The 18,113-nt window shown below is 39.3% G+C and overlaps 1 protein-coding gene across 6 annotated transcripts in view; it reads left to right on the plus strand.

The window, feature by feature from the left end:
* The window catches only part of ABCC8 (ATP binding cassette subfamily C member 8), an 83,081-nt gene that overhangs the window by 42,674 nt on the left and 22,294 nt on the right, over positions 1-18,113 (plus strand). For all 6 annotated transcript variants that reach the window (XM_037401637.1, XM_037401633.1, XM_037401632.1 and 3 more), the window contains 9 exons: positions 140-215; positions 307-412; positions 5,100-5,135; positions 6,706-6,741; positions 9,856-9,954; positions 10,802-10,886; positions 12,109-12,189; positions 14,740-14,877; positions 17,316-17,441. In XM_037401637.1, the coding sequence (XP_037257534.1) occupies positions 140-215; positions 307-412; positions 5,100-5,135; positions 6,706-6,741; positions 9,856-9,954; positions 10,802-10,886; positions 12,109-12,189; positions 14,740-14,877; positions 17,316-17,441 (783 nt within the window). The remainder of the gene's footprint in view (positions 1-139; positions 216-306; positions 413-5,099; positions 5,136-6,705; positions 6,742-9,855; positions 9,955-10,801; positions 10,887-12,108; positions 12,190-14,739; positions 14,878-17,315; positions 17,442-18,113) is intronic.

An 18,113-nucleotide genomic window follows, 5' to 3' on the forward strand; every position in this document is an offset into this window, starting at 1 on the left:
ATCTGTTTCCTGCGTTGAGCAAAGGCTAACTCTTTTCCTATGCACCGTGTAATGAAAATCCAAGTGTCTCATATGTCAAAAAAAGAAGTCAGCTCTAAAGCTGGTTTTCTGTTTCTTATTTCTCTCTACCTTGGCACAGATCACAAATGGATTTTTCACATGGACGCCTGAAGGTCCTCCAGCATTGTCCAACATTGATATCAGAATCCCTCAAGGTACAAAATGACATCAGATATACAGAATTAAGATGTTTTTCTGTGAGCATTTGGTAAATGGTAAGCTTATCTATACCTTCATCTCTCGCAGGTCAGCTGACAATGATTGTAGGACAAGTTGGCTGCGGTAAGTCGTCTCTCTTGCTAGCCATACTTGGTGAGATGCAGAAGATCTCTGGGAACATATTCTGGAGCAGGTAGCGCTATTTAAAAATTCAAGCTTGAGTTGATTAGTAATGCAGAAAAAAGCCAACATCCATCCTGGGGACCTGTTTGTGGAGTCAGGGATTCTGTAGGCATAGTCAAGATAAAAACCTTACCCCAAGGGGTAGGGGAGCGCATCAGAGAGAACCCCCAGCTGGAGTCTGTTCCATTCACAGGAATAGATCACCATACTTGGGCATTCCACACCCCAGCAACATAACCTGAGTGAAATCGTCGCTAATTTGGAATCAGAATTAGCTAGCTTGAAGTGTTAGGCTGCTACAGAACAGCGTTTGCGCTTTCAGGCCTGAGCTCATGTCTGGAACTCTGAAGAGGTACTGGCTCTCTAGGAGTAGTCCCTGGCTGTGCTGTTAGATGTGTGCTCCATCCCAGCGCTGGGGGAGTGCAGAGTTTTTTGTAAGTGGCAGTGACCTCAGAGTGCTCCTGCAGTGCATCCTGCCTGATTTGACAAGAGAGAGATAGCCATGTCCTTCCCTCTCCTCCCAAGGGGACACAGCAGATGCGCTCTCGCAGCCAGTTACAGATTATACTTGTGTCTAGCTTTTGTGCTGGTCATGAAAGGAGGGAAAAAAAATGCTACCGAACTCCAACAGCTGAACTGTTAGTACTTGGTCTCTTGACCCTCAAACTAGGTGACAGATGGTATAATATATTGAGACTCCTGTTTGTCGTTTCCAGTAAATTACTACCATCTCTGGTACACCATCTGATCAATGTGTGAACATTTTTTACCTGCTTATTTTACAGTACTAGTCTTCCTAGCCATACAGACTACACTTTGCCTTTTGGGATACAATTATTTGTAGGTAAAGCTTGACAAATTGCAGAAGAACCTAGAGAAACAATTTTATTTCCAACTGGTTGGGAGTGAAGGAACAACAGTGCAACTGTAAGTCATATCCACACACCCCGATGGATGGAGGGTCACTGTTGCCCAGTAGGTTCTGCACTGATCTTGTGAAACAATTCTCAGATTTCTCAAGTTTGTAGAGAGATTATACTTATATCCAGCCTTAATGCATAATCCAGTCACGCTACTCAGAATTGCACATGCTTTAATAGTAATAGCATGAGGAAGGAAGGCTCCCTATTTTATAGGTGGGGAAAATGAAACGTAGGAAGGTGACCCTTTCAGCTGGTAAGGGAGCCAAAATTCCAGAATGTGGTGATCTGTCTGTTTAAACTTACTTCTCTAAGCAGAAAAACAGAGTATGGTGAGGAACCATACAGGATCCCTGCAGCTTTATGAGGTGAACTAATTTCATTTCAGCAAGGCTGTAATTCTTTATAGATGACATAACATGATTAAGAAGTGTAATTTGAATGTCTGATGCTAAACTAAAATAGACGACATGATGGTTCTGATCAGACTGTGGTTTTAAATAGCACTTGTTTAGAAGCACACAACAGTGTAAAGGTCAGAACTGGTTTTCGTGTCTTTTGTATGTGCCAGAGTATCACAAGGTGAAATTCAGTTGTTATCACATTTGCTTTGCTATCTGTCAGATATGTGTAAAGGGGCTTTTGGCCGAAACAATCTGAGGACTGTAAGTGCTAGCTACACTGGGACTGATTATGTTTTGTCTCATCTTTCAGAGCTGCTGCCATGTGCACTAGTCTGTTCAGAATGACAGATGCAGTCAGTGTAGGCTGCACATCTGTGTGTAAAGCTATCTGATGACAGCTCCCTTGAGTTGATAAGAAAATACAAACACCTGAGCAGGTACATGCGACATTATCCCAGGTTTAAGGAGAGCAGTCTTAACTGGGTAATCACCAGAGCTTGTAGCCTTAGCTCAAGCAATAAAATGTGTCATCAGAATCAGTAAGATCCTTGTTACAGCTCGCTCTTTGGGATGAGACAAATGCTTGGCTTCAGTCATTCACATTACAGAATTGCCCTAAATTATTTCGCTCCAGATTTCCTTCCCCTTCCCTTCCTCCAAGGTCACAGCTATGAAGACGAAGGATACATCCTGCTGACGTGTCACTTGGTGCTCAGGAAATCTGGATTCTATTCCTGAGCCTTTGCTTGGTCAGGTGGATAACCTTGCACCAAGTCATTTCTCTTCTCTGTGCCTCCATGCTCTATTGATAATTAACTGCACGCCATCTTTATTTGCTTCCTATAAAACTTAGTTCCTTCAAAACCTTAAAAAAGTTTAACTTATTCCTGGGCTAGGAATTGGCTAATCAGAAGTGAGCACTAGTTCAGTTTTAGTTTTAATTTGTTGTTTGTGTTACAGTGTGTGTCTGGAAGATCCAGCTCAGATTACTGCCCCTTGTCCAAAGCAGGATGAGTGCATCTAAGCATAAATATTTTATAATGTGGTCAGAGATTGGCAAAAATAAAGAAATCATTATTTACATTCTGAACAGATGGTAAATAGTATTGATTTGACTGGTTATTGAGTAAATAATTATAGCATATTGCATGCTAATTTCTTCTGGGCAGTGTCTCGCTTTAAATAGTCCCAGTTCAAGTCCTGGGAGCAGTTTATAATATAAGTCTTTTTGGTGTAAATAATATCAGAAAATTGACCTAAATGAGAAATAGTTTTCTCAAAAAAATTTGTTTCTAAAAAAACATTTGTTTCTTAAAGCAACATATGTACTCCATTGTGAATCTAGAGTCCTTATAATTTGAAGGAAGCACTGGATTTGTGAAGGTTGTTTGTTAGCAGTAGATTTTCTTCTACTCAATGTAGAGTTGACTGTTTTCATCAAATGACAATATTTTTAAAGTTTTTTTAATGCCTAAAAAATACATTTATTTTTATAAATATTTGTTTACTGGAGTTTTCAGAAACATCCAGGTACTTAATTTTATTGTATTTAAATTGGAAATGGAGGTCTCTGAAGGCTTGAAAATCTCAGTAGGTACATATTTGCGTCTTTAGATATCCATATGCCTTGAAAAAATAGATCTAGATCGCATTATCAAACATAAATTACTTGGACATCAACACTGGTAGGAGGTAAATGCATCCTTAATTGCCAGGAGTATGCAGGAAAAGGGGGAAAGGAGTGATAACACAAAGTCAAAGTGGGAAAAAGTGGATTGACAAGGGTGAGCTAAAACTCCAAATGCAGAATTAATCTTTTCCAGCTACAGAACAGAAACACAGATCAGGCAATTGATCTGTCAATACTTGCAGAAGATTGTGGCACCCGTGGCCGTGTAGCAGAAGAGCGCAGTTGACAGAGGAGGTCAGGCCATTGCTGCGCACTGCTGCACCTTGTGCTACTCTGAGAGTGGCTTGTGCCCTGTGAGCATGGCATTTGCCCCATTTCTGAGCAGGAGCTGGTCAAGGTGCACACCGGCAGTGAGCCCAGGCAAACTGTGGTAGCCACGAGGGACCCTGCCCCACCTTTGCTTCTTGAGCCACTTCGGTGGATTATACCAGTTGTGCAGTTTGCTGCCTGTGTCGCAGGCTGGCGTAGGAAAAGAGCACAGTAGAGGGGGTGCTGCTGCCATGCACAACTACTAGATGTTGCAAGTTACCAGGATGTTCCCCAGTAGAATGGGTGCCTGGCCATTTTTGGGGTGGTCCATGAAGGAGGAGCTGATGTTTCTTGTTCAGGATCCTTCTGTTGTGCATGGAACGGCTGGAAAAAGATGTTCCCTATTTCAGCCCCTTGACAGTTCCTGTAAAGAATGTGGTGCTATTTAACAATACGCAGCAGGTTCATGGGTTTTTGGAGAAGGCGCCAGTGAGTCCACACGGTGAAGACCAGTGGAGTGTGAGGTTACTCTGGAAAAGCTTTGTTTAGTACACTGCCCTTCGGAATAAAGATACTACTGGCTGGTTGGCACTCTGACATTCTGCAGTAAATTGAATTTAGTTGTGGTCATTGCTTACTATGGGTGAACTTCTTGGAAGTGTCTCAAACTAGCCTTTTAAACTGCAGGTGTGATTTTCTTTCCTGGATATTTATGAGCAAATGCTGTTAGCATGAAGTTACTGAGACGGTTCTCTTTAAAGCATGAAGAACTTTTTCTCCTTGATCTTGTTTATACCACTGGACACACGGGTTTTTCATTCTATTCAGTGGGGCTGAGTTTAGTATCGGTAATAAGTATGGCCAGTCATCCTGTCAAAGCAGCTCTGTGAACATCTTGGTACACCATTCAAAAACAGCCAAACCAAAACCTGTCCGTCCCTCAGTCCTGCCCACGCTTATTTATACAGGCACATCCCCCAAAGGACAGCATGTTGCAAGTCAACTGAAGATGGGATTTGGGGTTCACACTAACCCATTATATGCTGCAAAGGCACAGTTACTGCCATGGAAAAATACAGTATCATGAATTACCTGTTTGTTTTCCCTGAAAACGTTGGGTTTTTTAATGGAACTGTGTTCTTGTCACACTAGGACTTTTCAGTTCTGTTAGCACCTCCAGGACAGAGTGGAGGTGATTTTATTTGTTGAGTCAAATTAAATGTTTAAACAGGAGGAAAAAAAACTGTCACCAAATTTTTTTGACCGCTAAAATGAAAGCAGTTTGTGTAGAAGGAACAGATGCTGTGCTGCAGCTCTGTGATAAGTACTGTTTGCAGTCTGTGCACTAAGTGGAATTTAATAGTTTTTTCTTTCTGGGGCAGATTGCCTGTGCTTACTTAAGTAAACAGTCTTTGCTTTCTGTTTGTGATGCAGCTGTACTTCTGACAGCGAGACGGGGGAAGATGTCAGGTATGGTATTGTATGGGGTTATTGGTCCTCCTGTCGAATGCAATAGAAGGAACCAAAGGTTTCTAAAAATGTATGCTTAAGTTTTTCAGAGTCAAAATTCTGAAAGTCAGCGACCCTTTCACTGCATTAATTAGCTGAGGATACAGTTTTTGAAACCACCTATGTGACTTTTGAAAATAAAGGCTGGAATTCCTTTATGAAAACATAGCCATTTGGTGATTTTGAAGATTGTATCCTAACTTCCCTTGATGTCATTGAAAATCCTTCTAGACTATTCCCTAATGCTACACTTCAAAACGTAGTATCAAGTATTGCTTTAAAGGATTCATTTATTAAAGCAAATTCTCCCCATTACCCTTCCCTTCATTTATTATTTTTTTTATGATCTGTCATAAGTTTATTTTCTCATCTGGCATTCTTCAGGTACACACGAACTGAGAGGTGTGGGGAGTAGCAGATTAGTCCATCTGTTGGCAGGAGATCCTTGCAAGGAAATCATTTTTACCTGATTCACATAGCTCAGTTTGGATTTTGGGAATGCTTACCAAATCAATTGAGAGCAAAGCTTTCTGACACGGTTGTCATTTTAGTGTGGCACACAAACCTCCAGAATGGTAAACCTTGTAAAGGTGACAACCCCTGCTGAAGTCAGCGAGACCTTTGTTAGTGAAACTGGCAGAGGAAAAATGGCATATGATGTCCCTTTTCTTGACTAAACCACGCTAAACTGGGTGCCTTCTACTGACAGAGTATTTTATTGGTTCTGTGACACACCAGCTATTCTACTGAGTTTTCTCTAGATTTTTCAGCCTCTTCTCTCCCATTCACCTTATTTCTCAGACTTGTTACCTAGTTGTCAGATTGAGTCCTGCAAAACTTCTGCTCCCATCTGTGTGTAGTATAAGAGGGAGGTTCATGTATCTACTAAGCCTCATAGTAGAAGGTACTTGGAAATCTCACAGTTCTTTCTGTATAAGAAAGACTGCAATTCCTGAGCCAAGTTAAAGTGAAACCATCTGAACCCATTAAGATACAAGAGAAATATGATAGGAATTAGACATCTGCATATTTGAAACTGTTATGGGGATGGACAGCAAACAGCAAAATAACATGCACAACAGTATGACAAGCATATGTAAAAGTAGGAAAGAATATTAGACCGTATGAAACAATTACCTACATTATCATACGTTCTGGGAATGCTGGTGGTGTTAGTTAAGCGCTGTAGGAATATGTCTGGTGGGTTTGGTGCACTAGCATCCTGTAGAACATTTCTGGTGTTCTCAGAACATTGAGCCAAAGTCTTGTGAGGTCTCGAGTATATTTGCTCGTAGGTGTTGAATGCTTTCTACAAGGTTGTTTAGCACTTCTCAAAACTGAAGCTTTAACTGTACCTTTTTTAGGTCAGCATCATGTAGTACAGAATTTTAGCATACTTAAAGAGTTTTATTTATGTTATGCAGTATTTTTGTTGTATTTTTAATTATAGCATAGTGTTAGTACTTTAAGGTATTATTTGCATTGTCTAAAATAATTCAGTTTTTAACACCCTTGTGTTTGTTTTCTGCAGCCCAGAGAAAGAATCTCCTGTTGACACGGAATTCAGGTACAACACTTTAAAAACTAATGTGAACCTCCAGAGGTGCCTTCCAACCTCAGCCATTCTGTGACTCCCTGAACATTCCTCAAAAGTGTCTGCACTTAATGAGTTGTTCTTCCTTAGAAAGCAGACGGGTGGTCTTTGTATGCAGCTACTCCAAGATACAGAAGTAAAACCAAGGAAGTGACCCTTGTGGTTTAATAATGGCAAAAAAGTATGCTCCTGAATACTGGCAGTATCAGAATGTTCTGTTACCTACCATCAGGCTGAAAATAGTGGAAGGATATGTTTTTCTGTTCGTGCAGTAATAGCATAGGACAGAACAGCACGCATTTCTCTCGTCTGGAGAACGTTTGATTATGAGTTGTTGACTGCTGTTAGAAATTCATGAATTGTGCAAAATAATCAAGTTAAAACTATAGTCAGCAATCCAAAACACATAGGAATGGCTTTGCAGTGTATTAATTCCTCTACCACTATACTCATAGCTGCGTTGCATTTTAAGTGCATCTATTTTCTTTTGAAAATTGCTGACATTTCAGAGTTGGTAGGTTTATTAAGGCACTGAGATTAATATATGAATGTCCCTTAATTAGTCTTTTTTTCAGTGATCTTGAATGCATACTGAGCCTACTGAACTTAACAAAATGAGATGTGATGAGAGTGTTAGATGAATAACTTCAAACAAATAATCTCAACAATGTTTTTTCTGATTCTAAATTAATGATCAGGTTTGATCCTAAATTAGCCAAAGGACACAGTCTCCGGGGAGCTCAGGGAAGCTTTTCCTATTTATTGTAAGGTTGGATTTTGCTGTTTGCCTCTTTGTGATAATTAAGAGGCTATGGTTAGTCTATCTTGTGTTATCAGAGGAAAAAAGTTACACTCTGCTGATGAAAACGCATTTCTTCGTTTATGCAGTCTGGGGGTAGGAGGCAGTTACTTCCACCTGCAGAATAAATTCCTCCAGAATCTTTGCTGAGCCATTTGCTCGCATTCAGTATTTTAAGTGTGAAACCTTAGGCAGGTTCAAGGCAGGCTTTCAGAGAAAGTGTTGCACGCTCCATTTCAGAATATTTGGTCTCTGGATTTTTGGCCCCATATTTCTCAGTTTCAGTAAAAGTTTAGTTCAGTTGCCTCTTTATAGGAAGAGCTGTAGACATGCGGTAGGCTTCTCATGTGATCAGGCACTTGCAAGCTTTTTGCTTATGTCAAAATGTGATCTGCCCTGATACATGTCATCCTAGTGTCAATTTGCAATTCAGATTAATTTAGAGGGGTTGACTAAATTTTAAATCCGTAATGAATTTTGGCAAGCTTATTGCTTGTTCCCAGATTCCTTGCAGTAATTAGTCCTCAGTGATGGCCTAAAAGCAGAAAGCAAGCCAAGTATGAATGGTGTTCCCAGGCACTGTGCTGGTTCTCAGCACGGAGTGCATCTTACTGGCAGTGCCCATGTCTTCACTGAACAAAATACTTTTTACAAAAGCTGTAAATACATTTTCCTCTGAGTAGCAAAACATTGCTCCTACTTTTCAAAAAATAGAAGTAACTTTTCAATCACATGGAGAATTAAGAGCAGCAAAGGCACAGTTTCAAGGAATTGAAAAAGTGGGGAAGGGAATACATGTTCATCTTGGAATGTCCAGAGCAATTTTTTCTCAATCACTGGAATGAAAACTTCATACTAATTGAAAAAATGCTTCCCTCTTGAGGCAGAACTGAATGCTCTTTGAATTAGATTTTTGGCACTGCTGGCTCGGCTGCCTAGGGTTTTTTTTTCTGTCTTTTTTCTTTTTTTTTTTTCCTGTTTCATTTTCCAGTAAAGAGAATTCATAAAACATAATTGAATTCTAACAAGTCATCAGATATTTGAACTTGGAAACACGTTAGGGTAGTGTAACTGTGTGTTCTTTCAGGTCATCAAAGAAAATTGGATCCTATAATGACTTCCAAGCAAGCTTGGTGAAAGCCTGAGAAAATGAACAGGGCCGGTGACCTTAGCTCCTGATAAAAAAAGATGTATTTTGGCAGCACGTGGTTTGAATTGCATTCAGGTCTACCAGAAAGAGGCTGGTGTAATGGCTGTCTAGCAGACAAAGGCTGCGTTTGGTTGAGAGGTCCTATCTTTTTATTGGATTAGCTGATTCAGTTGGAAAGAAAACAGCTATGCTTTTAGGTGTATGATCCCTCTTTTGGCCCTTTTCTGGAGAGGTGGTGATACGCCAGTGAGTTTTCTAGCGGTATCAGTTGCTCTAATGAAAAACGTTGCCTTTCTCCCAGCTGTGCCTTACTGAGGTCCTTACTACAGCCAGCAAAAGCACTACTACTTCACTAGTAGGCAGATGCTTTTATTTTTAAATAGTACTAATAATAATCCCTATGAAATAAAATACGCATGTTGAGATCCTGTTGACCGTACCTGTTAAGTTGTCCCTTCTGATGGTACGTTATGGGGGCAATTCCACAGGGGGAAATTTAGCGAATGTTTTTTGTCTGTGTTCTCTTTTGTGGTCTTGATAGATATAGAAAGATTTTACTCATGGTTGTACATTTACTTTATGACTCAAGTTCTCTTCTAAGAATGGGGAAAATAAATGTGTTGGAAGAAGGGGGGACTTGCCTTTGTGCATATGTGGAATTCTGGGGTGTTTTTTAAACGTTTAAAAATACCATTTTTATAATGTCCCTCCTGAAATGTATTGCCCCGCTAGTGATATGCTATACATTTTTTTTATTAGTCTGTCCAAACAGAGCTGGGATTCATTCTTTGGTAATTTTCTTCCTGCCATCTGTGATGCTCGAGAGGCAGCTTTACTGAGCTAGCCTCACCGAAACCCACTCACAGCAGAAAAAGAGGGAACAGACTGAAATTCAGTTAGTTGAACCTTTTCAGTGTTCTGTTGGAAATTTAACATCTTCTGTATTTCTTTCATGGGAGAGCTATTGATTGTCCTAAAAAAAAGAAATGAAAGACAGCATTTTTTAAAGACTTAATACCAGTGTCTTAATTTACAAGAAAAGGGTTTCCAAAAACCCGACTGCACTGGTGAGCTGGCAACTCTGTTGTTTCTGTTTGGTTTAGGTGTGTTGGTGATTTGGTGGTTGTTTTTTTTTCAGGAAAAGAGGCTCAGTAGCATATGCATCACAGAAGCCTTGGTTGCTCAATGCTACAGTGGAAGAGAATATCACATTTGAAAGCCCTTTTAACAAACAGAGGTAACAAGTTCCAGCACTGTCACATGCTTTACTCCCTTTTCCCTAAACAATGGGGTTGCATGTCCCCATCTCTATCTATTGACTAATGTCCTGCACCTGCCTGAACATGACAAAAGACCTTGAGCTCTGCGTGGTCCCCCTTTGATCGTGTTTTTCCTGAAGGATGCAAGGGACAGAGTTCTGTCTCGCTTCAACTGAGATGTAGAAGAGTTTTCATTTCCCAGCACCGTGTGTGTTTAGAATGCAGTATTCTCTTCTTACACCTAATTGACTAGTTTAAGTGTCTTAGAAGGACATTATCTGTTTGGGAATGTGTTTATTACAGTTTCAGTGGCGGGTACATTGTGAAGGATTAGTGGGCTGCCTTTCTATTCAGTATAAATGCTCACCAAACATTCTGAAGTATTTAAAAGTTAATTGCTGATGTCCCACCCCCCCACTCCCCCCCTTAAAAGAAGTGGTTGGTTATGAATTCACATCCTATGCGCATGGTTTTTTTCCATCATCCTTGGAAGTTGAAACAAGAAACGAAGGCCCTGGCCATGAAAAAAGTTAAATGTTAAACAGTAACAATATACCATGGAAGAAGTTGTGCTTGTTTTGCTTGGTTGTAATTATTAAATACTTTTAATTGAGAAGCTGATGTAAGATGTTTTTTCTTAGCTGAAATGTTATTTACTTGCCTGTGATTGAAAGAGATCCCATTAAAACAATTAGTGGCTAACAAATATGTTTTCCACTGTGTGATTTTTTCCAGCTGGTTAATTTTTGTTCCTCTGCAGGTAGGAAATGTGCTGCTTTAGCAGTATCTGTGTGGATTTTGCATTACCTTTTTTTGTTTCCGTAGGTACAAAGCAGTAATTGATGCTTGTTCCCTCCAGCCTGATATTGACATTCTCCCTCACGGAGACCAAACCCAAATTGGAGAGAGGGTCAGTAAACAGCTACAGGCTTCTATTTTTGTTTCAAACATATAGGAGGTTTTTTATTATCTTGTTGTGTTATTAAAACCTTACTGGTTATTTGGCTACAAAGGTAATCTTTTAGTTAAGTGTACGTTTGGGTCATTAGTCTGAAAGGTCGTTGCTCGGTAAACATGGAAACACTGTCATTTACATGAGATGCAATGATTTAAATGTGCTGCTATCAGAATGTTTGACTAATTCTGTGGCTGCTCTCTCAGATATCCTGACTTCACAGTGCATTTTTTGGTTTCTTTAGGAGTAACGTAAAAATGATCCATGAATTTTGAGAGCCCCTTCATTTAGAAAAGGGCAGGTGTTTAATCAATGGCAAACTAAGCTTTATCACATCGGGGAAGATTAGGGAGTGACAAGAAAGGAAATGGAAGTCACAAATGTGTAAACAATTTACTCTGGCCTATACTGGCACTGTCACAAACAAGCGAACCCCCCCGAAAAAAAATGCAACAAACCACATGAGGATACACTTCAGGATACATTTCCACACCTAATCTTCATGTTGGCTACCATTTTAATTTTAAATGGATTTGTTCCTAACCCAGTTCATTGTGTAGCCAAATGCTTTCTGACAGGAGGAGGGAAGTGGAGGGGAGGGAGGGGGTGGGGTACTGTCTTTTGGCAGCAATTCTGGCTTATGAGAGCTGAAGGCATTTGTGGAACGGTGGGTGGATCACAGGAAGGGTAAGTAACTCAGAGCAGGGTGCTAGCAGGGGACTAAGGGCCAAACCCAAGTACAATAGCAACCAGGTAATGTTCACCTCAGCATGGTCTGACCTCCCACCAGCACTTGCTGATTACAGTGTATAATGGAACTGATATAGTGTGACAGCATACGATTATAAAAACAAAAAACAGGACATAGCCAAACTCATAAGGCTGACTTTTGAGTAGAAGCCTAGTTTAGACTGCCTGCAGAATACCTATGCCACCACAAAGTACTGAACGTTTCCCGTCCCTCTGGTATGTATGGAGTACAGCTCCAGACAGTGCTCTGGCTTTTTCTAACAATTTGTGTACTGTGTTCCCAGCTGAATGCAGGCCCACACTTTTGAAAAATTTCTTTGGGTTTCTTTGTCCAGAAAGTATTCTGTGGATAATCCAATCAGAATATGAATGTTCAGTTGATGGTTTTTATAATTGTCTGATTGTTCTTCTCCTGCTTATCTCCAAGGGTATTAATCTGTCTGGAGGGCAGCGCCAACGTATCAGTGTGGCAAGAGCACTTTACCAGCAGACAAATGTTGTGTTCTTGGTGAGTAGGTGCCATTATGTTTATGCTCCAAACGGAAGCATGGGATGTGAGCATTTGGAGTATTTCATGGGTAACACACACCAAACATTGTGCTTCACTGAGCTAAGCCAGATGTGCACTGTTTATTTTATATCTATTGTTAGCTAGCCTGCAGGTAAGAAGCACTTTGTAAATGTTGCAGACAGACAGATAGGTATTAAGGTACAAATCGAAATGCTAATGCTTCCCCTCTCGGTGTGCTGAAATTTCTTTTTGACCCTTGTGTTTATCTTTGGTACTTAGAAATTTAATAGTCTCTGCTGTATTCATGAAATTCCGAAGCTGTCTCAGGCCTAAAATTAATGTTGTCCTGTGTCTGGGGTGTTTCCTTTGTGCAACAAACTAAGCTGTCTTCCCACCCTGAACTGCTCGTTGTATATCCTGTCCCAACTTCAACAGAAGTGCTATGGAAAAAGGATCGAGAGCAGGCTCTAAAAACTTAGTAGGTGGGAAAACGAATGTATCCTACACAGTCGCTAGGAGTTAGCTTGCCAGCTTTCCAATGTAGGACTTCTTTCTTAAGCTCGGTTTTCAAGGAGCTTTGACTCCAGCTGTTATAACAGTGAGTCACATCGGATCAGAGAAGCTGTCCACATTCAAGGTCATCCCTAAAAGTCTGGGAGGTTACTTAGACCTTTCCCTGTAATTAGGCTGATCAATATGTGTTTGCTTCCCATGTAGGAGGTTTCCAGGCAATGATCAGAATGCAGGAGAGCAGACAGCAGCTGGGCCAGGTGCTGCAAATCAGCAGACCCAGTATTGGGCTGTAACTTGGTTTTGTCACTTCTGTCCTTTTGTGCAGGACGCTCAATAAGCACCTAATAGTAGCAGGTTCTCTTATGGTTTGATAATGTCAAAGTACATACAAATAAACCTTTTTTGAGTTACTAAATCTTTTAAAAATAATCAGGAATCTTATACGGTAGCATTTGCAAACACTCAGTTCTTTTAAGACTGCTTTTGTAAACAAATGCAAAAAGCTTCTCTCTGGCAAGTATGCACCTCATATTCCATAACCTTTCACATTCTCTAAACTTCTTGTGATCATTGCAGATATGAAAAAAGGTCATGTGATAATTCATTACAGATTTTATTCTTAACTACATTAATTGACTCTGCGTGTTTCATTTGTTGCCTATCAGACTAGTCCTGTAGCACGAGCTGGTGTTTTTTCACGTGCCTTCTAATCCATGTGTCATTATAATGAACAGCCTCGTCCGACTCCACAGTGCAGTGTTGTGTTCTGTGAACTGGCATTTACGGTCCCCAGAAGCGCAGCACTGCAGACAAGGTGGCTGTGTACAAACTCGGGGCTCAAAATGATGGTCAGGTCTGCGCCGGATCAGTAGGACAGCAGAATCAGTAGTTGCAGCAGGAAAGCTGGCAACATACATCCTTGCTTATTGAGCACAGTGCACTCAGATTTTTAAGAATAAATTCTGTACCACAGTCAAAGCTACTGTATTTCAAAAGCACATTTTAAGTGCTCTGTTAGGCTCTGATTTATTAGAATTTCAGTGATCATATTTATCTTACTGTTGATTTCAGAAATTTTTGGTTTTGTAGATAATTTAGTATTGTTGCTTTCATGTATCTGATGGAGTCACAAAATAAATTGTTGCAGAATTGAAGGGAGTAAAAGTTCAAGAGGATTTTCTGAAGCACTCCTGTCTTTGCTTGTACCTTTCTCTAACTAACTGGTAGCAATGATGTCACACTGAAAGCAGAATTAATTCAAATTCAACTCTACTTTATCAGCAAACAGCTGGAGAAAGCAAAATTTGATTTTTAAGACATCGTGGTTTTAGTGTAATATAGTATGAAATAATAATACTAAGGATATCTCACAGCCAATATCATTAGTGCAAGCAGAAATAACAGATTTGTAATTCCATATAAATAGGATTAGGTAAACAAGTCCCCCAAAAGATGATATAGATTATTTTGTTGAAGCAATGAATTATATGCACTAAATTTAGGCATAAACTAATCTAGGTCATAAATCAGGCATCTGAGCAGTGTCATCAAAATTATCAATATTTCTTCTTGTGTGATTCTTTTGATTTATGAATCAAAGAAAAAAAAAAGCAGAAGGCCATTATGTATAAGGGAAATAAAATGTGCTTTTTGTCCCTGCCCCTGGAGCGGTTATGTAATCCATGCCATAGACATACGTTGCTGTGTTGTCTTCAGTCTGCCAGAAGCAATGCACTGCAGATATGTAGGCTGTGAAGCACATCTGCTGAGAGGAGCAGTTCCCAGCAAGCCTCGCGAAATCACAGTGTTTACACAGCTGACATTACTATATGTCTTAGTACTCACTGTAAATAGACAGTTCAAGATTTGTTACGTAGTTTAAAAAAGCCATTCCTCAGAACACTTTTAATCTTCTGACAGCCTCTTTTGATTGTCTATATTGATCTAACTGGGTTTACTGGTGTTAAAATCTGTCAGTTTCCTTTAACACTCTAAGTGCTGTCTCCAAAAGTTGACCTTTTTTCCTTGTGACAGGATGATCCATTTTCTGCACTGGATATCCACCTAAGTGACCATCTTATGCAAGAAGGGATCCTGAAAATGCTGCGGGAAGACAAGCGGACCATTGTGCTTGTAACTCACAAGCTTCAGTACTTACCCCATGCTGACTGGGTAAGAAAGCTCTTCCCTTTTTTTAATGAGGCGGCAAGAATGTGGCATGAATAAGTCTTGCTGCAAACAAGGCTTTCTCTTCATCTTTCTGCCAAGGCAGTATAGTGAGAAGAGACATAATAAAGATCTGAAAATTAGCCAGTGAGCTTGGGGTGACGATTTTGGAGTTCCCATCTTAGAACACCTGATAGGTTGGATTTTCACAGAGCTGATATTTAATACTCTTATGGAAGCAGGCTGCAGTTAAAGTATATTGAGTATACAAAAAAATCAGTTGTATTGGAAAATTCTGCTCATTTTTTATCTCAAAAACAGTAAAACGTTTAACATGTTTGCCTCTGCTGGGATGTGACTAGGAATTTGTGCTGTCACAGAAAAAGGTGTTTTTATGGATATTGTGCTTGGAAATAGAAGGAAAAAATAGTGTTTCCTTGTGATTAGTACTAGTACATAATGTATCAAGAACATCTTTACCCTCTGTATGTTGACAAAATTTTAAGAAATAGGTAGTGTTCAATTGTTTTGTTAGGTTTCTTTGTTACATCTTGTTTACAGAAAAAAAATGAAGGTATACTTCCTATAACAGTTTGCAATTGCAAATGTCAAAGGTGAAGCAAATCAGGCAGGATAAAGTTTGGTTTTTGCAAATAGTTGGTTTTTAGTTCATTGGTTCACACTGACCTTGTGCTTCGTTCTCCTATAGTTATCCAGCTACAATATCACAGGTCTTCTTGCTCACGATGATTGATGACTGCAGTTATGCCTCCTAGCAGGACTTCTCTCTCATTTGCAGCTTGCACAGACTAAAGCAGCAGTTACTCTGTCTCAAGAAATAACCATGTTTCAGCTGCTTTGTGTTCTTCATATTGGCTTGCTATAAACTTGCAGATAGACATTAATCTTGTTCTGGTCACATTTTTTGGTGGGCAGCATTTATCCTTTGTGGTCTGCTGTGACCTTGTCCCTCAGTTGTACACCTTTAAGAACTACTATTGATCTCAACACAGTTCTGGTTTTCCAGTCAGTGTCTTTTCAGGATACAGGACTTTTCTGCCTTCTTCCCCTCCCTGTGAGGTCCATTCTTAGCTTCATCTTTTTCAATTGTTATGTATTTGGATTTTTTTAAATATGCAGAGCTATGGCATTGTGTCAGTATAATTTTTTAATTTTCTTTATGAGTCAGACCCATTTCTAGGTAGTTGTGTTTTATGAGATGCTTTATGAGAATTATTTTATTTTTATTATCTTATAATTGGGTTTGAGTAATGTTTCATGAAATATACTGTTCCAACCAGCCTGTAGGATAGTAACCATTTGTATTAATTAAATTTATAATGAAAAATATTTATTCAGAAATAGTTCAGGCTCTTTTTCCTAAGCACAGGTCTCATTAAGGCTTAGCAAGTCTAACCTAATGGAGTGCAGCATGAATATTTATTTTACTTTATTAAGGAATTTTAAATAAAAATATAACTGGAAGTATATGTGATGGCTCTCCTAAATCTTCATAGCAAAACCCTATGCAAAAAAAAAAAAAAAAAAAATTCAAGGCCCAGCCCAATTATAGGTTTACAGAATAAATTGATCACAAGATTGTTGTTTGCTTTATTTTTTCCTTTTCCGTTTGCTTTATTTTTTCCTTTTCTCTGTTGTAAATTCTTAGCAGTAAACAGAATAGATTATTTCCCCACCCACTGACCATGGAAATTGTCGAGTTTCCAGGGAGAGAGGAAAATAAATACTGCATTAACATGTTTTCTTATGATGTCATGTGAGTTTACAATCCACATGCCTCACTTTCCAATTCTCCTTGTCAGCTCTAAAGTAAAAGTAGTTACACTGTGTATATAATGTAGTTACACTAAGATAAACCTGGAAACCACACCCTTCAGCCGTTGTCTTGTATATATAATTCTTTTCAAACTGTGTCCACTGTTTATGCTTTTAAAAGCTTTAGGGATTCAAATTCCCTAGCTTTTCCTTATCAGGTCCATGATATCAAACAGACGGTGGAGCCGGCATGCTCGTATCTAATTGCCTGAATGAGGGCAAACATGCTGCACACAGTGAGTTGCTAAAAGCCTTTTCCTTTTAGGAGGTAAGAGAACTCTAAAATCTCATCTTGCTAATGACTTGTATTTAGGAAGAGTAATGCACTCTCCTGTGTGCTGACAGGGACCCCGTTCTTCTTTCTTACTTAAAAGCAGCCTTCCTTCTTGAAAGCATGAAGTGCAGGAAGTTTATGGTTTTGCAGCATCTTGAGTAAAGGGGATAGAGTCAAGAGATAACTTCACTGCCTTTTTAGAAGACAGATTTATTCACAGAAGTATTCTTTATTTGAGAAAAGAGAAAATTCTGTCCAGGCCCAGCAGCATAGCTTTAAAATAAATAGAGGTACGTGGCTCTTTATCTCACCACTTGTGTTTCTAACTTTTTAGATAATTGCCATGAAAGATGGTAACATCCAGAGAGAAGGAACACTCAAGGACATTCAGAAATCAGAGACTGAGCTCTTTGAACACTGGAAAACATTAATGAATCGCCAAGACCAAGAGCTGGAGAAGGTTGTTTATGGGCAGGGCAATCGACATTTGCAGAAAATGTGACTTCTTTTTTTTCTTTTTTTTTCTCCTTAGGTTGGAAGCATTAGCAAGGATTGACATGCTGTGTGTGATTTGGAGTACTGCATTTACCCTTATTATTTATCTGTTAAGAGAAATTCTTTCATCTGGACAGCTCATCCTTCCTTGATACTGTTGCCTCTGGTCCATTCTTGATAGGAAGCCCTATCAAAATATTCTTGCCTAAGGAATATTAAATTGGACCATTTTGGAAAAAGCATTGTTAATGTGCGATACGATAGCTGCTTCTATAAAAGTTGCTGAATTTACTCATTGCATCGGGTAGAAGTTTTTCAGATGTGCCTATATCAAGTTCTCTAAATCATTAACACATTTTGACTTTAGTGCTATAACACGGGAAGAATGAGATAATTAATCTTAGTTCTTATTAATTAAGGGATATCTGTCCACGTTAAGATTTCAAGGAAGCTGGGATTGACAATGTGAAATTAATGTCGGATATCTAATTTATGTCCTTGAGTTTTACACAGAGGTAGCAAATACATCACTCATGACTGCCTGCTTGTAAGAGCTTTACTTTCATTTTTCGATCATGTTCTGATTGGAAACAAATTTTGTCACAGCTAGTGATTTTTTTATTAATTCTCTAGTTGA

This window comes from Falco rusticolus, chromosome 10 (genome assembly GCF_015220075.1).
Source record: "Falco rusticolus isolate bFalRus1 chromosome 10, bFalRus1.pri, whole genome shotgun sequence".
Taxonomy (NCBI): domain Eukaryota; kingdom Metazoa; phylum Chordata; class Aves; order Falconiformes; family Falconidae; genus Falco; species Falco rusticolus.